This window comes from Malaya genurostris, chromosome 2, assembly GCF_030247185.1.
Source record: "Malaya genurostris strain Urasoe2022 chromosome 2, Malgen_1.1, whole genome shotgun sequence".
Lineage (NCBI taxonomy): Eukaryota > Metazoa > Arthropoda > Insecta > Diptera > Culicidae > Malaya > Malaya genurostris.
The window spans coordinates 304965189-304982132 of NC_080571.1; the positions used below are offsets into that span (position 1 = coordinate 304965189).

The window sequence follows — 16944 nt, forward strand, 5'->3', positions numbered from 1 at the left end:
CAGTGAGATTAGCAAAAATTTTCAATTTCATGAGGTTTTTTTTCCCAAGCGATGGCGAAACGAGGGCACATTTTTCGCTGGTAAATTCATCTAGTTGGTAGACCTTGTTAATTAGTGGATATATAAATCTACTTTGGGACTACTAATGCCCGTTTTCTGCTTCCAAACGCACCAGTAATAGTGAAGAACAGCTCCAAAAACGGAACTCACTTCGATTTCTCAGCAGCGGTTAAACCGATTTTCTCAAATCATGATACAAATTAAAGCTCTCTTTGTCTTAAAAATACTATGCAATTCATCCAGATCCGACTTCCGGTTCCAAAATTATAGGGTAATGAGTATTCAAACTTTTAAACTGATAAACAAAATGATACAAAATCGGTACGCATCGGTACGTACTGATATGGAAGAAGAAGAAAATGCAGCCGCCTAGCACACAGCGTGCTTTGTTCAATTTTGGGTAGCGTGCAGGGTGTTGGCATCACTGCCTGACTGTGTTGGATACGCGAATGCACCCTTTGTTGGAATAAGTATTGAAAGTTATTAGGTTTTTTACCGTCACTGCTAACCTCAATCGGATGAACACTTTTTGACAGTCCAGCAGTACTGTTTGTAAACAGAAATTTCTTTTGTTTGTTTATTGACAAATTGGATCAGACTATTTACTGTCCGTATCGCCTAAATAAAGTTTTAAAACATTTGTTCACGATTGAATACGGTTCGTTTTTGATATTTAATAAATAAAAGTGACTAGTTGCAAAGTGTGAAGATGATTGTTTTAGATGTGCTCTTCGATTTTTGTTTAAGCTTGTTTGTAAACAGTACCGCTGAACTGTCAAGGATGAATACTTGTTCATTTGTGTCGTCACGATGAAAAACCTAATATATATCTTGTTTTTTTTCTTGCATTACTAAAACCAAACTGAACTGAATAAAACGTGCTTTTCTCCGGTGTTAAACATTTGTTTCTTTTGCCGTTCGATCTTGGTTTGCCGTTGCGTGTTCCTCTGGAAGGCGACCGCCAAAAGGTTATGGGCCCAGAGTGAAAGCTGCGAAGAACGATTACGCTGTGTTTTTACCAGAAAAACAAATTGCTTGTGAAAGGTGCTGCCGGCATTATTCCGTGAGCGAAAGAATCTTCTAAAGATGGCAGATCAACCCCGTTTCTCGCTCCCGAAGTTGAATAATCAGAATTATCAATCCTGGAAATTCAAGATCGAAATGATGCTTATAAGAGACGAAATATGGAACGTGATAGTGGATCAGAAACCGGAGCCATTGACACCCGAGTGGACTAAAGCAGATATGAAAGCGCGAGCCACAATTTGTTTGTGCCTTGAGGATAGCCAAACTAGCATCGTCCGGAACTGTGAAAGTGCAAAGGATGTTTGGCAGGCTCTGAAGGATTATCATGACAAGGGTTCAGAAGTGTACCTTCTTAAAAAGCTGACACGATTGGAGCTAAAAGAAGAAGGTGATATGTGTTTTGTACTCGTTTACTCACCTAGAGGGAATAACCAACGAAACGGCAAGAGAAGAATTATCTCAAGGTGGAGGACACTCGCGGAAACAGTTCAACTTTTAAAGAAATGTGATACGTACTGATTTAAACACTTGGATAGTCTGTAAGCAACTGACTCGCTACTCTCGAGTGATCTTTATTTTAGTTTCACTGTTTTATACAGTGTTGCCAGTATCTCGGCTCTTTAAATATCTTTTCTTCGTTAAGTTATATAACAGTATATAACAACTCTTATCCTTTAAAAAAAGTTCATTAACAAATTTTGATTTACATTAGCTTAGTATGTAATTTAACTATTTTACAATATTATTTACTTAATTTATTCGAATTCAAATGTTTGAAAAATTCAATAATAAATGAAATCATTTCCAGCCTTTGCCGTTTTCTTCCGCTTCGAACGCCTAGGAAAATCGTTCGATTGACCCATTGAGGTCTCTTCTAATTTGCGCTTTCTCGATGATTTCCTAGACTGTGCTTCGCCGATTTCGGGAAATCCATAAAACTCTTCGTCTTCCTCTTCCATGTTTCTCGATCGCTTCTCAGATGAAGCCGTAACGAGAAGATTCGGTCTATATAACTCCGATTGGTCCTTAGACACCCTTATTTGGTCCCGATGGGCCTCTGCCCGGACGTTTCCAATGGTAATCGATTGAAAATAACTGGGCTCACCCGCAAATATTTATTTCCGAAAATACAATTAGCCGGAACACCGTCTTGGCCGTCGTCAGATTGTCGTAACTTATCCTCGACCTCTGTCGGAATTGTTTAATTTTCCTTCGACCTTAGTCGGAACTTCTCAGGATTCGCCGGATGTATCAGTTTTAACACTTTTATCACGTCACTCAACAAGAAAAAACTTTGCGTGTGTTAGTAGCGTCGGTTTCGACCAACGCTATTTGCCGATAGCTTGCCTAGAGAAACAAAAAAAATCTATACAAACGCGCCAAAGCACGCCGCAAAAAATGTCACTTTTTCTTCTAATTTTCCTCGTCGCCACTGTTTTGTACTCGTTTACTCACCTAGAGGGAATAACCAACGAAACGGCAAGAGAAGAATTATCTCAAGGTGGAGGACACTCGCGGAAACAGTTCAACTTTTAAAGAAATGTGATACGTACTGATTTAAACACTTGGATAGTCTGTAAGCAACTGACTCGCTACTCTCGAGTGATCTTTATTTTATTTTCACTGTTTTATACAGTGTTGCCAGTATCTCGGCTCTTTAAATATCTTTTCTTCGTTAAGTTATATAACAGTATATAACAATATGGAGCAACATCTTCAACAGTTTACCGATTTGCTTCAACGTATCGCGGATGCCGGTGAAGAGATCCCGAAGAAATGGCAGGTGGCAATGCTGTTATGCTCGCTACCAGATTCTTATGACCCACTAACAACGGCATTGGAGCAACGACCATTGAATGAATTGACTCTCGATTTGGTAAAATCAAAACTACTCGCTGAGTCGGAAAAGCGTCGTGAACGTTGTGGATCTGCTACAGGTGCTGAAAAGGCTTTGCGAACGGAATCTAGAAAGCTGCGGATGGGTTCAGCTGATGTGAATAAAGAGACCCGTACCTGTTTTCACTGTAAGAAAACCGGACATTTGAAACGAAATTGTCGTGCTTGGAAAAAGGAATCTTCTGAGAATACCGAAAAGAAATCTGTTCATACAAATCAACCGAAGAAAATCGATGATACGAATGCGAAGAAAGCAAGTATAGCTGAAGGACCGCTGGCTTGCATGGTTGGCCAAGGAGAATCGTCGTGGTGGTTTGTTGATAGCGGTGCGTCGCGTCATATGACAGGTGACAGGAAATTCTTTACAGTATTCAATCAAGCAGCTGATATAAGTGTGATGCTGGCAGACGGAGAACGAGCCGTGGCATCTGGAATCGGCCAAGGAACACTTGTTGGTATAAACAGTGACGGTGAACCCGTTGATATCGTGTTACGTGATGTACTGTGGGTTCCAAAGTTGGCAACTGGACTAATATCGGTAAACGTACTTGCAAATAAAGGTTTTACGGTGATGTTTTGTACTGATCGATGTGAGATTCGTGACCAGCAAGGAAAAGTTACGGCGGTGGCTTTACGTCACGGTAGCTTGTATAAGTTGTGTACACAAGAGCAAGTATTACTTAGCGTTCAATCACCTCACACTGCGAACTGTCAGCACACCTGGCATCGTAGGCTTGGCCATCACGATATCGATGTTGTGCAAGCGATTCCAACTAGAGGTTATGCGGATGGAATGAAGTTAATTGACTGTGGACATAAATCAGTATGCCAATGCTGTTTGGAGGGTAAAATGTCTCGTACTCCTTTTCCAAAGTTTGCTGATCGTGGTGCTAGAGACAAACTTGATTTAGTGCATACCGATCTGAGCGGACCGATGACTAGCACGCCTAGTGGAAACAAATATTTTCTTTCTTTAATCGATGACTATACTCGTATGACGTTTGTATACCTTTTGCGGAGCAAGTCCGAAGCCGCAGAGAAGATTAAACAGTTCGTTCTATTTTGCAAGACCCAGATAGGGAAGACCCCGCGTATTTTCCAATCAGATGGAGGCGGCGAGTATACCGGGAAAGAATTACAATCTTTTCTTCGAAATGAGGGAATTGTGAGCCAGTTCACGGCTCCATACTCTCCTCAACAAAATGGAGTGGCGGAGAGGAAAAATCGCTCTTTGAAAGACATGACAATGTGTATGCTACTGGAAGCAGGTCTTGATAAGCGCTTCTGGGGAGAAGCAGTTTTGACAGCGACTTATATTCAAAACCGTTTGCCTTCTAGGTCTATTGGTATGAGTCCGTTTGAGCGTTGGTACAATAAGAAACCATCATTAGAGCATTTTAGAATCTTTGGGTGCGAAGCATGGGTGCAGATACCGGCCGAAAAAAGAAGAAAAATGGAAGTAAGATCGAAAAAAATGGTATTTGTTGGATATTCGAATCAGCATAAAGCATATCGTTTCCTCGATACGGAAAGTGATCGTATCACAATAAGTCGTGATGCGAAATTTAATGAAGATTTACATATGAACAAAAACTTGGACATGAAAATGAACCGTGAAACGTCTATTGAGTCGGTAGAATCTTCTGTTGAATTGCTACCACTCGCTAAAAGTCACGAAACACCTGGTCAAGAAAATGATGAGTACGAAAGTGCCGAAGAACTATTTTCCGAAGAAGAAAATGAAGTAAACAACGGTGAACTGTCTGACGTACGTGGAAGATCTACACGAAATGTTTTGCCAGTGCGATTCAGAGATTATGAGTTAGGACTTATGGTGATGGAGCACAATGAGCCAGTTACCTTCAAAGAAGCCGTTGGAGGGCCCGAAAAGGAGGAGTGGTTGAAAGCCATGCACGAAGAATATAAATCATTGATCTCCAATGGTACATGGGAGTTAGTAGATCCACCGCTCAATCGTAACGTAATTGGAAGTAAATGGGTTTACAGAAAGAAACTGAATGCCGATGGTGAGGTTGAGAGGTTTAAAGCTAGACTCGTGGCACAGGGGTTTACGCAGCGCTATGGTTTTGATTACGAGGATATTTTCGCTCCTGTTGCAATGCAGTCGACTCTTCGTGTATTGTTAGCTGTTGCAGGAAAACGAAAAATGATGGTCAAGCACATAGACGTGAAATCGGCGTATCTTTGCGGAACACTGAGCGAAGAAATCTATATGAGACAACCTCCAGGATTTGTTAATCAGAAACAGCCACATAAAGTTTGTCGCTTACTGAAGAGTATCTATGGTCTTAAGCAAGCGGCAAGAGTTTGGCATCAAACGATTACCCGAATTCTAACTGAGCTGGGATTTACTCAGTGTAAAAGTGATTCATGTCTGTACCGGAAGCGGCTTACAGCAGGAGATTGGATTTTCCTTTTATTATACGTAGACGACATTTTGTTGGTTTGTGCGCAGGAGGATGCAATATCTTGTATCGAGATTTCATTGCAGAAGACGATTCAAATCACGAGTTTGGGTGAAATATCTTGTTTCTTGGGGATTAAAGTTGAAAAGGGCGAAAGCGGTTTCTACAGTGTCAGCCAGCAAAGTTTTATTAAGAAACTTCTCAAGCGTTTCGGGATGAATGAAGCAAAGGGATCTAAGTATCCAATGGATCCGGGCTATTTCAAATTGTGCAAGGATAGTAAGCAACTGAAGGACAATGAAGAATATCGTAGTTTGATTGGTTCCCTGCTATATCTGGCTACTAACAGCCGTCCAGACATTGCAGCTTGTGTTGGAATTCTTAGTCGTAAACTCAGTTGTCCGTCCGAAGTTGATTGGAGGGAGAGTCAGAGGATACTCCGTTACCTGGCTTATACAGTTAATTATAAGCTACAGTTGGGGAATCTGGAGGATGAATTTGAGCTGATTGGCTACTGTGATGCCGATTGGGCAGGTGATCCCAGTGACAGAAAATCTTGCAGTGGATATGTGTTTCGTATAGGAGGAGCTACAGTCAGCTGGGCCAGTAGAAAGCAAAGCTGTGTGACACTTTCGACGATGGAGGCGGAATACGTTGCACTCTCAGAGGCTGCTCACGAAGTCGTATGGTTACGGAATTTACTGAAGGAGTTAGGTCAGGAGCAGATAAAGCCAACTGTAATGTACGAAGACAATAAGGGTTGCATCGATTTTGTTGCTCTTGACCAGCATAAAAAGAGGACGAAACACATTGATACACGATATCATTATACTCGTGAACTTTCGTCATCAGGAGCTGTTGAGTTGAGATATCGTCCATCGGAAGAAATGTTAGCGGATATCTTCACAAAGCCGCTGAACACTACTAGAATGAAAAAGTTCTCAAAGGACTTGGGATTGATTAATAAACCAGATAATGGTGCATAGGTTGAATTCGCGAGGAGGAGTGTTGGCATCACTGCCTGACGGTGTTGGATACGCGAATACACCCTTTGTTGGAATAAGTATTGAAAGTTATATATATCTTGTTTTTTTTCTTGCATTACTAAAACCAAACTGAACTGAATAAAACGTGCTTTTCTCCGGTGTTAAACATTTGTTTCTTTTGCCGTTCGATCTTGGTTTGTCGTTGCGTGTTCCTCTGGAAGGCGACCGCCAAAACAGGGTTGCCACATTTAAATCTTGATATAACTGAAACGTAAGGCTTGTTATATTATCAGGGCTTTGCTAAGGATGTGCAAATTTCATAATTATTGAAAATTTCTAAGCACAAATAATCTGGAAAAATTAGAATTTAAGAAAATTCGAAATGTTGTGTTGCGTTGCGCTGTGTTGATGGTCTTGGCGGATTGTATAGTTATATCATCATGATTTCCACTGTAAGAGTTGCTTATCGATTTGCACATGACGCTATACCTGTGCCCAAAAAACTAGCTTTTTTATTACATCGGATTAAAATGTTCTTAACTTTAACCTAACCTTAATTTATATTATTTAAATTTATTCAATAAGGTTTCCGTTTTTCCTACAATGGTTATCACGCATACAGTAATCTGGACTGTAATTAAAGGATCAAAACGTTTTCTTTTGCATGGATGGAGAAACCAATTCGACGAAAGACTGATTGTTTAAAAAAAGTCCAAGTCAGCTTTCCGGAGATGGAGTTCAGCTTTGTTTTTTTTTCATCACTAAACCAACGATGGGGGCGGCTTATCTCTTATTTGGCCCCGGGCGCCAAATTTCCTCGGTACGCCACTGGGTATAAACAGTTATATCAAGATTTAAATGTGGCAACCCTGCACGCTACCCAAAATTGAACAAAGCACGCTGTGTGCTAGGCGGCTGCATTTTCTTCTTCTTCCATATCAGTACGTACCGATGCGTACCGATTTTGTATCATTTTGTTTATCAGTTTAAAAGTTTGAATACTCATTACCCTATAATTTTGGAACCGGAAGTCGGATCTGGATGAATTGCATAGTATTTTTAAGACAAAGAGAGCTTTAATTTGTATCATGATTTGAGAAAATCGGTTTAACCGCTGCTGAGAAATCGAAGTGAGTTCCGTTTTTGGAGCTGTTCTTCACTATTACTGGTGCGTTTGGAAGCAGAAAACGGGCATTAGTAGTCCCAAAGTAGATTTATATATCCACTAATTAACAAGGTCTACCAACTAGATGAATTTACCAGCGAAAAATGTGCCCTCGTTTCGCCATCGCTTGGGAAAAAAAACCTCATGAAATTGAAAATTTTTGCTAATCTCACTGTAATTCCGGAACCCAGTCGAATTTGGATCAACTTTTCGAGGACTTTTTGAAGAATCTCAAGAGCTTTCATTTGCATCTTGGTTTGTAAAAATCGGTTGAGAAATTTCCGAGAATATTTGAATAAGCATATATGGCTAACCCCTAAATGACCATACCTGCATCGGCCAGAAATAGTCGAAAACACGTTTTCGTTCGGAACGTCAGAAAAGACATTGCACTCCTTTGCAAAACAAAAAGTGTTCTGTAAGTAGCAGAAACTTTACGTCTGCTTAGCGGTTCAAATTGAGCTGCCGAGTTTAGCACTAAGCAGTTCAATTTGAACTGCTCTGCACTGATGAGTCAAAGACGAAACGTAAAAATAATGAAAACGGTTATGTGCCCTAGCACAAAATTTGGCTAACCCCTAAATGACCATACCTGCATCGGCCAGAAATAGTCGAAAACACGTTTTCGTTCGGCACGTCAGAAAAGACATTGCACTCCGTTGCAAAACAAAAAGTGTTCTGTAAGTAGCAGAAACTTTACGTCTGCTTAGCGGTTCAAATTGAACTGCCGAGTTTAGCACTAAGCAGTTCAATTTGAACTGCTCTGCACTGATGAGTCAAAGACGAAACGTAAAAATAATAAAAACGGTTATGTGCCCTAGCACAAAATTTGGCTAACCCCTAAATGACCATACCTGCATCGGCCAGAAATAGTCGAAAACACGTTTTCGTTCGGCACGTCAGAAAAGACATTGCACTCCGTTGCAAAACAAAAAGTGTTCTGTAAGTAGCAGAAACTTTACGTCTGCTTAGCGGTTCAAATTGAACTGCCGAGTTTAGCACTAAGCAGTTCAATTTGAACTGCTCTGCACTGATGAGTCAAAGACGAAACGTAAAAATAACAAATAAACTTATTTCAGTTATGAACTTATTTCTCAAAGATATCCACATTGATTTTCAAACATTTCAAATCAAATGTAAACTATACAGCTGCTCACTTGAATTTAACTGACATCGACTACACCGATTTTCGAATTCCGGTACCTGTATCGAATTGTTCCTCAAAGCCCAATCGTTTTCTCTAAAAATCGAATTTCAAAAAACAAATATTAATATTAAAGGATTTATGGTTCCATACAAAATAATGAATTTTATTAAATTCTGACTTCCGATTCTGGAGTTACAGGGTGATGAGTTTAAAAATTCAAAATCAAATTTAATTTATGGCCATACGAATCGTTTTGGGTTATGCTGGTTTCTAAATACCGGCTCTGGAAGTACCGTAAATAATGACGAAAAACTCTAAAGTGGAACTTACTTCGACATCTCATGGAATGTTCAATGGATTGTTTAGATTCAAACTCGATCCGATTTGCAGTTTCGACATTACAGGGTAATGAGTGATTAAAATCTCAAATTGCCGCTTAAAACGACGGTCATTGAAATTGTGTCATGAAAACTAAAACACCAAAATAATAATCATGTAAGAAACACAAGCGGTTTGATAAAAAAAAAAAGGTATCATCTCACTGCTAGGTGGGTTAAGCACGTTTTTCATTTTAATTTAGATAAATATTCAAATCGTTTTCTAGAGTTTATTTAGATTTATTTAAGGCTTGGAGATTTATTCATAAGAGCTTTTCAATGTAGTGTAATTAGGAACCACGGAACCACGAAGTACATTTGAAGCATTTGACATACTTCTCCAAGGTTTTCGGCGGAATATTGCCTACCGAATTAATGAGCCACCACAGTGCACGGTGCAACAAGCATGCTTGTATTTGACCACCTCTTACGCGCAGAATCTCGCTTATATGTCCTCACCATCGTTTTCAAACTGATTTTATTTGCTTGTTTACTAGAATGTTTAAAACTATACCTTGTATAGTCAATGAACAAAAAAAATTATATTGGTAAAAATGTTCATTCTATATGAACATGATGGGGGAATAGCACACTTGCCCCTATGGTAGTCTTGCCCTACCTTACTACTTTCTCAGACATTCGTTATTTTTACTCAATTCCATATTGATACTGAATAAATCATTTATTTTCACTTTCAAGATTGTAGATTGAATACACCATCAAGCCGTATTTAGTTAGTATAAGTTAAATTTAATATCTTCTAATATTTCAGCAACGCATTTGCACTAGGTCGAAGAATCAATGCACAATTCCTGGCCAATGCCAGTGTTCAGTGATTGAAATTGAAATTGAATTTGCACTATTCAGCTGCCCAACCGGTAACTCCAGAAAACATTATCAGGTAGTCTTATTTAAAAATTAATATGATTCTTCATTATGTGAAAAGTAAAACAAGCATTATTTATATATTTAACATTTTTATTGTCTCGTACTGTTACAAAGACGGGATGATTAATTGCCTTTAAAAGCGCCGCTTAGTGAATTAAAAATATAGGCAATACCAAACACATATGAACCTAGCTCTAAAACTATCTTACTAGTTAGCGGTTCTAATGTTGAGACCACTGAATAGTTTTGATGTCAATACCTTCCTGAACCATTTCCCACAAAGGAGACATTTCACGCAGTCTAGTAACATGTTTTATACATTTTTCGGCGGTATAATCAACTTCTTCGATAGTAGTAAACCGTCCAATTCCAAAACGAATCGAACTATGTGCTAGATCTTCGTCGGCTCCAATAGCACGAAGGACATACGAAGGCTCTAGGGAAGCTGACGTACAGGCTGATCCACTCGAAAGAGCTACATCCTTCAGTGCCATCAGCAGAGATTCACCCTCAACGAAAGCAAATGAGAGATTGATACAACCCGGGTAAGTATGTACTGGATCCCCGTTGCGAATAACTTGCGGCAAAGCAGCAAAAATTTTATCCATTAAACGTTTTGAAAGAAATTCCATCCATTTGTGATCGTATTCCATCTCGCGACTGGCGATTTCACACGCAGCTCCTAATCCTACTACCAACGGTGTAGGAACTGTTCCACTTCGAATTCCTCGTTCTTGGCCACCACCGCTTTGAATAGGCTCGATTCGTACGCGCGGCCTGCGCCTTACATAGAGCGCACCGATTCCTTTAGGACCGTATATCTTATGCCCTGATATTGACATCAAATCTATGTTCATTTTATTCACATCTATCGGAACCTTGCCGAATGCTTGAGCGGCATCAGTATGAAAGAACACCTTTTTTGATTTACACAACTTTCCAATTTCGGCTACTGGTTGCATGACACCAATCTCATTATTAACAGTCATTATCGATACAAGAGAAGTATCATCAGTTATAGCCTTGTCCAAGTCATCCAATTTGATAAGCCCACTTTGTTGTACAGGTAAGTATGTTACTCGAAATCCCTCGCCCTCTAAGGCACGGCAAGAATCCAAAACACATTTGTGCTCCGTTTGCGTCGTAATAACATGCTTTTTCTTAGTTCCGTAGAATCTAGCCACACCTTTGACTGATATGTTGTTAGATTCGGTTGCTCCAGACGTGAATATTATTTCTTTTGTATCAGCTCCTATCAAACTGGCAACTTGCGAACGTGCTTTCTCCATCGCTTCCTCTGATTCCCAACCATAGGCATGGGTTCGAGAATGTGGATTGCCATAATATGCAGTCAAATACGGTATCATTGCATCTAACACACGAGGATCCTAAAACAGAATTTTGTTGAAGAAACATAATGCATCGTTATACTGACATCCCAACAACGTCAATTAATTAATATAATTCTACGGTTCTATAACATTTCCCCGAAAACCATTCTCCAGAACATAAAAACCCGAAGCTTTTTCCCCAGAAATTTATTGCCCAGAAAGTACTCATCTCCAGAAATACAAACTCTAGAAAGTAAGAAAATCCAGAAAAAAAAATCCCAGAATGTACCAAAGTCCAGAAAACCATAAACTCGAAGGCATTAGTCGCTAAAAGAGTATTATTGGTATAATATCGTTTGGCATGATGGTTATTTGGTATAATAGTTATTTGGCATAACAGATAAACATGCTGCTTAATAGAATTTGTTCTAATTTACTGCGATTTTGAAAGGTCTAATGCGGCTACGCCTCATCGTTTTTAATAACCTGCTGTCCGACCTCGCTGCCGCTCGTTCGGACTTAACTGAGGGATAGCTCCTAGCTTTGGGTAATCCGGGCAAACGCACGCAACTAGACAGAGGTGATTTCTGCGGGGGCGCTGCCCCCCCGCAGTGGCCGGCGCTTCCGACGGCGGGTCGCCGGCGCACTCGCGGCCTTCGGCCGTCTCGACCTGAATCATCTATGACGAAGAGAATATTGTGTAAGCATTGAATAAAATAATTATATAAAATGGTAGTGTGCTATTTACTACCCTTCATCACTAGACCGAATTAACGACGAAAGGTTAGCTTGCTACTATAATCTATATGCAGAAACAAATACCCAATTTAAAGAAGCTATGTTTGAATTTAAATAAATATAGCTAAATGATTTCATACCCGTTATATAATTTGATTATTTTTTATCAAACTCGTTATTTTCAGAACCCTCTTTTTCAGACTAACAAAGCTTGAAATAAGTATAGTTGCCTTGGAAATTACAGTTAATGAGTATTCAAGAAATTTTCGCGAAAATTATTTTCGTTGGACTGGTTCATTCTAGTCAGGCGCGTACCCAGAAAAAAAATTCGGGGTGTGTTTTCATAATATTGGGGAGACCGGGGCTAAATCGAACAATTTTAGAAATTGTAAAAACATCCATTAAAACTGGGTTTTTATCGAAATCATTTCTACCGCGTCATCTCCAAGCGCGTTTACAAAGTCAATCTATGAATTAAAATATTAGCAGGTTGATAAGATATTTAAGCTGTCCAGTTTAACAACGTTTCCGGTCTAACTCCTGTATCCCCTAATAATTTCTTAAGTTTCAGAGGGGGTTTTAATCTCTCCCCCCATGTATACGCGCCTGATTTTAGTAGATGCTTTTCTGGCAAAAGATCTGTTCCTATGTTGTTTCTGTATTATTTTCCATTATGGAGAAACAGTTTCTAGGTATTTGCTTCTTCTGGGAGATGGTATTCTGGGGAATGGTACATTCTGTTGCATGTCTTTCTACTAATTGATACCTTCGTGACTATGGTTTTCTGGAGAATGATACATTCTGGGGAAAATACTTCGCTGCTTTCTTTTCTGGGAAATGGTTTTCGATAGATTGTCGTACAACCTAATTCTACATATACCACTAATGGCCAAACCGAGTTATATACTTAAGAGACATATCACCTACCAGTGATGTAGTAGCTTGTGCATCCAAATAAAGGGGTCGTCCATCCAGTACCTCATCTTTGATACTAAACTTATCTGAAATAAAAAAGGAATAAAACCTACAATGCTTCCACTATCTGTACGTGTAGAGTAGATAATAATAACCTTGACTGACTACTATCGATCATGCATTACATTATCAAGTCTGTTTAGCGAATTCATTACTCACCCGAGCTGAAATCTCGTTTTTCAATACCTGCCAAAGAGACAGAACGGCATACTAACTGCCGGGATACTATTCCGCAGAGTCTATGCGAAATAGTCAACATCCTCCACTTTAACTACACCAAATACGAGAAATAATAATAGTAGTTTTATGCAGATAATTGCAATTGCTGTTTCACTGACAGCACTATGCAACAGAAATGAATGTTTGTTATGTATATAAATCTCGATGAACATTAGAAAAGGTCCAAATAGCAAATGACAGTTTCTCTCTGTTTACTTCCTCTTTCAATTATTACGGCATATTTGAGTAATTTTCAATAAATTCTTCAGTTCAGATCCTAAGTTGATCGTTTTATTCAATATTCTATGTGAATTGTTTGATAGAACGATTGCCAATTTGACCGTAATAATTAAGAGAGAAAGTAAACAAAAAGAAACTGTCATTTGCACTTGGGTCCTTTTCTAAAATTTTTCTTCAAATATTCTCTATTTACACTCAAATAAAAAGTCACTTTCGATTCACATAAAAAATCACGTAAAGTGGTATCAAATGTCAAATTGAATATTTTACGTGACAAAAGTGAATGTTATACGGACATCCCCTAAAATAAATAGAGTCATCACATTAGGTGTACGTTAATTGACCAAATGTCAAACAATGTACGTGAATTTCCGGCGTGAAAAACTCGATTTTGAAAATGGCGAACAGTGATAAGTAGTGTGAATATTTGCGAGAAATGTTATTAAATTACAATCTTGTACTACATCGACTTCAGTATGAAAGTTTCCATGTGTTCGACTGAATCGAGTGCTTGCGTGAAATGTGTCCGCGCCTGCCGAATGTCGTTGGTCCACCGAAAAACGAGCTCAAAATCGATATGAAGCTAGAGACACTGGACTCATGTAATGCGACCTCAACCTGCATCTGTAGTATTGTGGGGGTTCTCGGATCTCGACTTCAGCAACAACAAAAACGAATTCTGGCGGCTTGTCGATTCGAACTCCCACGACGTTATCAGTTGCTGTTTTTTCTGCCATTGAAATCCCATGCTAATTTTCTGAATAAATATTTTATTGTTCATGGTATTTTTCATTTCATAGATTTATAAGAAAATCTAAAAAAAATCCCCTTTTAATTTCAACCAATATTTAAAATAGTAATTTTCTGGAAACTAAATATGATATAAACTGAAAGGTAAATGTGATATGAATAGTACATTACATTTCTTCTATGAAACACGTAACTTTTACTGGATTATGCATTAAACAGCTTTTAAATGTCAGTCCATTAAAAACTACGTGAAAAGTAGGGTGGAAAATATTCACATAACTTTCCACGTTATTTATTAATTATTATTATTAATTATTATTTTGAGTGTACTTATTGATTATTATTTTGAGTGTACTTATACCATGTGGCCATCGATGTCAGATCTACGGATTCGACAAAATCTACGAAAATTGGATTTTTCTACGGAAATCTACGGAAATTAATATTTATCAACGGAGTACTACGGAAACTACTTTTGTCTGGCGCACGCAGAAAATGGAGCTTGTTTGAAAGAACAAAACAGTTAGTAGGTTTTTAAATTTGATTTATTGTAATTTCTATCTAGAATATGATTGTTTCAAACCAGTTTCCCCCTTCAACATCTACAAAGATCTTTGTTTGATGTAAATCAAAATTTTGGTCTAGCTAAACGAAAAAAATTTCTGTTCCAGCTCATTTCATTGTTGTAATAAACAACCAATTTTTTGCTTATCAACAGAAGTTGAGTTGATTTTATTGGCAGTATCTATGTTGATTCAATTCTAATATATCGTTATGTTAATAAAAATTTGATTGCTTTTATCTATGATCTAATTTGTATAATGATACAGCACAGTTCATTGTTGAAATTAACCGTGTCACTTATATTTCTTATAAACCAGAGAAACTTTTTCAACTGTGAATAAACAAAATAGTTTGTACGTGTTTCAAAAAGTTAAATTTCATTTGCTCATTTCTTTTTCGTGGGCATTTCAGCAACCCAAGCGTAAGTATTGATAATCAATAATTAGGAGCTTCATAATATTACATAACACGGTTTCTTTACAAAACAAATTGTTACATGATATCTCTATTTTGACCAATCTGCAAGGACATCGAGTCATGATTGTGGTTTGGAAATAATAGTAATTTTATACATGTAAGTAATTAGAATTGCCAAAATAAAATAAATTGACAAAAATGTATCACAAAATCTCCCCAAATTATTTTGAATGAAATCATTTAACACTTAATAACATCACAATAAATAAGGACTTTAAGAAACAAAAAACGTAGGTATAAATAATAATCATTTTGGGTTTATATCTTATCATTTATTTCAACTGCCAAGATTGTAAATTATGTTTTGGAATGCTAGTGTGTAAGCTTTAAGGACTTTTTTAATAATATTTTTTGAGTAGTACGATAGAAGAAAAATTCATTAATCTAAGAATATTATGCATTTAATGTTGTAGATATTTATTTTAAGAACATGTCATACTTCCTAGTACGGCTTCGGGTGAATGTGATGTAAAAACAACAAATGACATTTCCAGTTAGCAGTTAGCTAACAGCAAAGACATCATATTAACAAGATATCCAGCTCTCATCTTTCCCGAACAAATCATTGGCAACAACATTTTTTGCGAGCATGGCGCCCTCAGGCGAGTTCGCATCGAATTTCGTACACAGAAGTAGGGAAGAGAAATGTCAAATTCGTGTGCGCCAAAATAGCAGCACTGCGCACCCATACAATTGACATGATATGTTGAATGTGACACCGTGCGATGGCGTTGCTGAACTGAAGATTGATTTCGCTCCAAGCTGACAGGGTCTGCTAACAGCTAGTAAAATGAAACTATTCTTTTAATCATGATTACATCAGATGAAAATAAAACATATGAAATTGATAAAAACAGTGTTGTATTCTCCGCTATCTCAAGCCTGTTTTGTTGTACCAGAAATTGCGTAGTTGTTCATTGTGCATTTTTTTTTACGAGAACCTCACGTTCTCTCCAGTTTCCATTTTCCTGTAGCGATCAACAACTTTGGTAAAATTATTGACGACAGTTCAATTGAAATGTTACTTACAGCGATATTTTTCCGAATTATAAATCTCTCATTTTTATTTAACTTCTTTGCACTAATCTTGTGATTTTTATTATCAAGAGTTAAGGTAATCATAGAACGTCTGCCGTACATACAATCCATCTGAAATAACGAAAATAGATAGTTTCACCGTTTCCTTCAAACAGTTCAGCCCTGTTTGTTGGCATGGAACACGGAGGATGAAACTTACGCGAACAAATAGAATGACAGTGTCGCCTTTAAAGGTTCTTTGTATTACTGAGATTGAGATATTTGTACAATCCAAATTTTTTAAGTAGAATTGTAGGATGTTTGAAAAATTAGTCGTACACTCAGGCAAAACGAATAGTGAAAATTATAAATCTCTCATTTTCATTTAACTTCTTTGCACTAATCTTGTGATTTTTATTATCAAGAGTTAAGGTAATCATAGAACGTCTACCGTACATACAATCCATCTGAAATAACGAAAATAGATAGTTTCACCGTTTCCTTCAAACAGTTCAGCCCTGTTTGTTGGCATGGAACACGGAGGATGAAACTTACGCAAACAAATAGAATGAAAGTGTCGCCTTTTAAGGTTCTTTGTATTACTGAGATTGAGATATTTGTACAATCCAATTTTTTTAAGTAGAATTGTAGGATGTTGAAGA

General features: G+C 37.9%; 1 protein-coding gene across 1 annotated transcript; it reads right to left on the minus strand.

Moving 5' to 3' along the window:
• Positions 1-10046: 10046 nt before the first annotated feature.
• LOC131430918 (cysteine desulfurase, mitochondrial) lies at positions 10047-13377 on the minus strand. Its single transcript, XM_058596194.1, has 3 exons — positions 13175-13377; positions 12968-13041; positions 10047-11359 (listed from the first exon to the last, which is right to left on the minus strand). Exons 1-3 carry the CDS (start codon positions 13272-13274, stop codon positions 10193-10195), a joined length of 1341 nt encoding a protein of 446 aa, XP_058452177.1. The 5' UTR covers positions 13275-13377; the 3' UTR covers positions 10047-10192.
• Between the last annotated feature and the right edge of the window lie 3567 nt (positions 13378-16944).

What these genes read in the sequence shown, in the direction of transcription:
- LOC131430918 (XM_058596194.1), bottom strand. Translation starts at nt 13,274, where the DNA reads ATGTTGACTATTTCGCATAGACTCTGCGGAATAGTATCCCGGCAGTTA. An exon ending in AAAACGAGATTTCAGCTCGG is followed by an intron (nt 13,042 to 13,174) that starts GTGAGTAATGAA and finishes TTTTTATTTCAG; the next exon opens with ATAAGTTTAGTATCAAAGAT. An exon ending in CACAAGCTACTACATCACTG is followed by an intron (nt 11,360 to 12,967) that starts GTAGGTGATATG and finishes ATTCTGTTTTAG; the next exon opens with GATCCTCGTGTGTTAGATGC.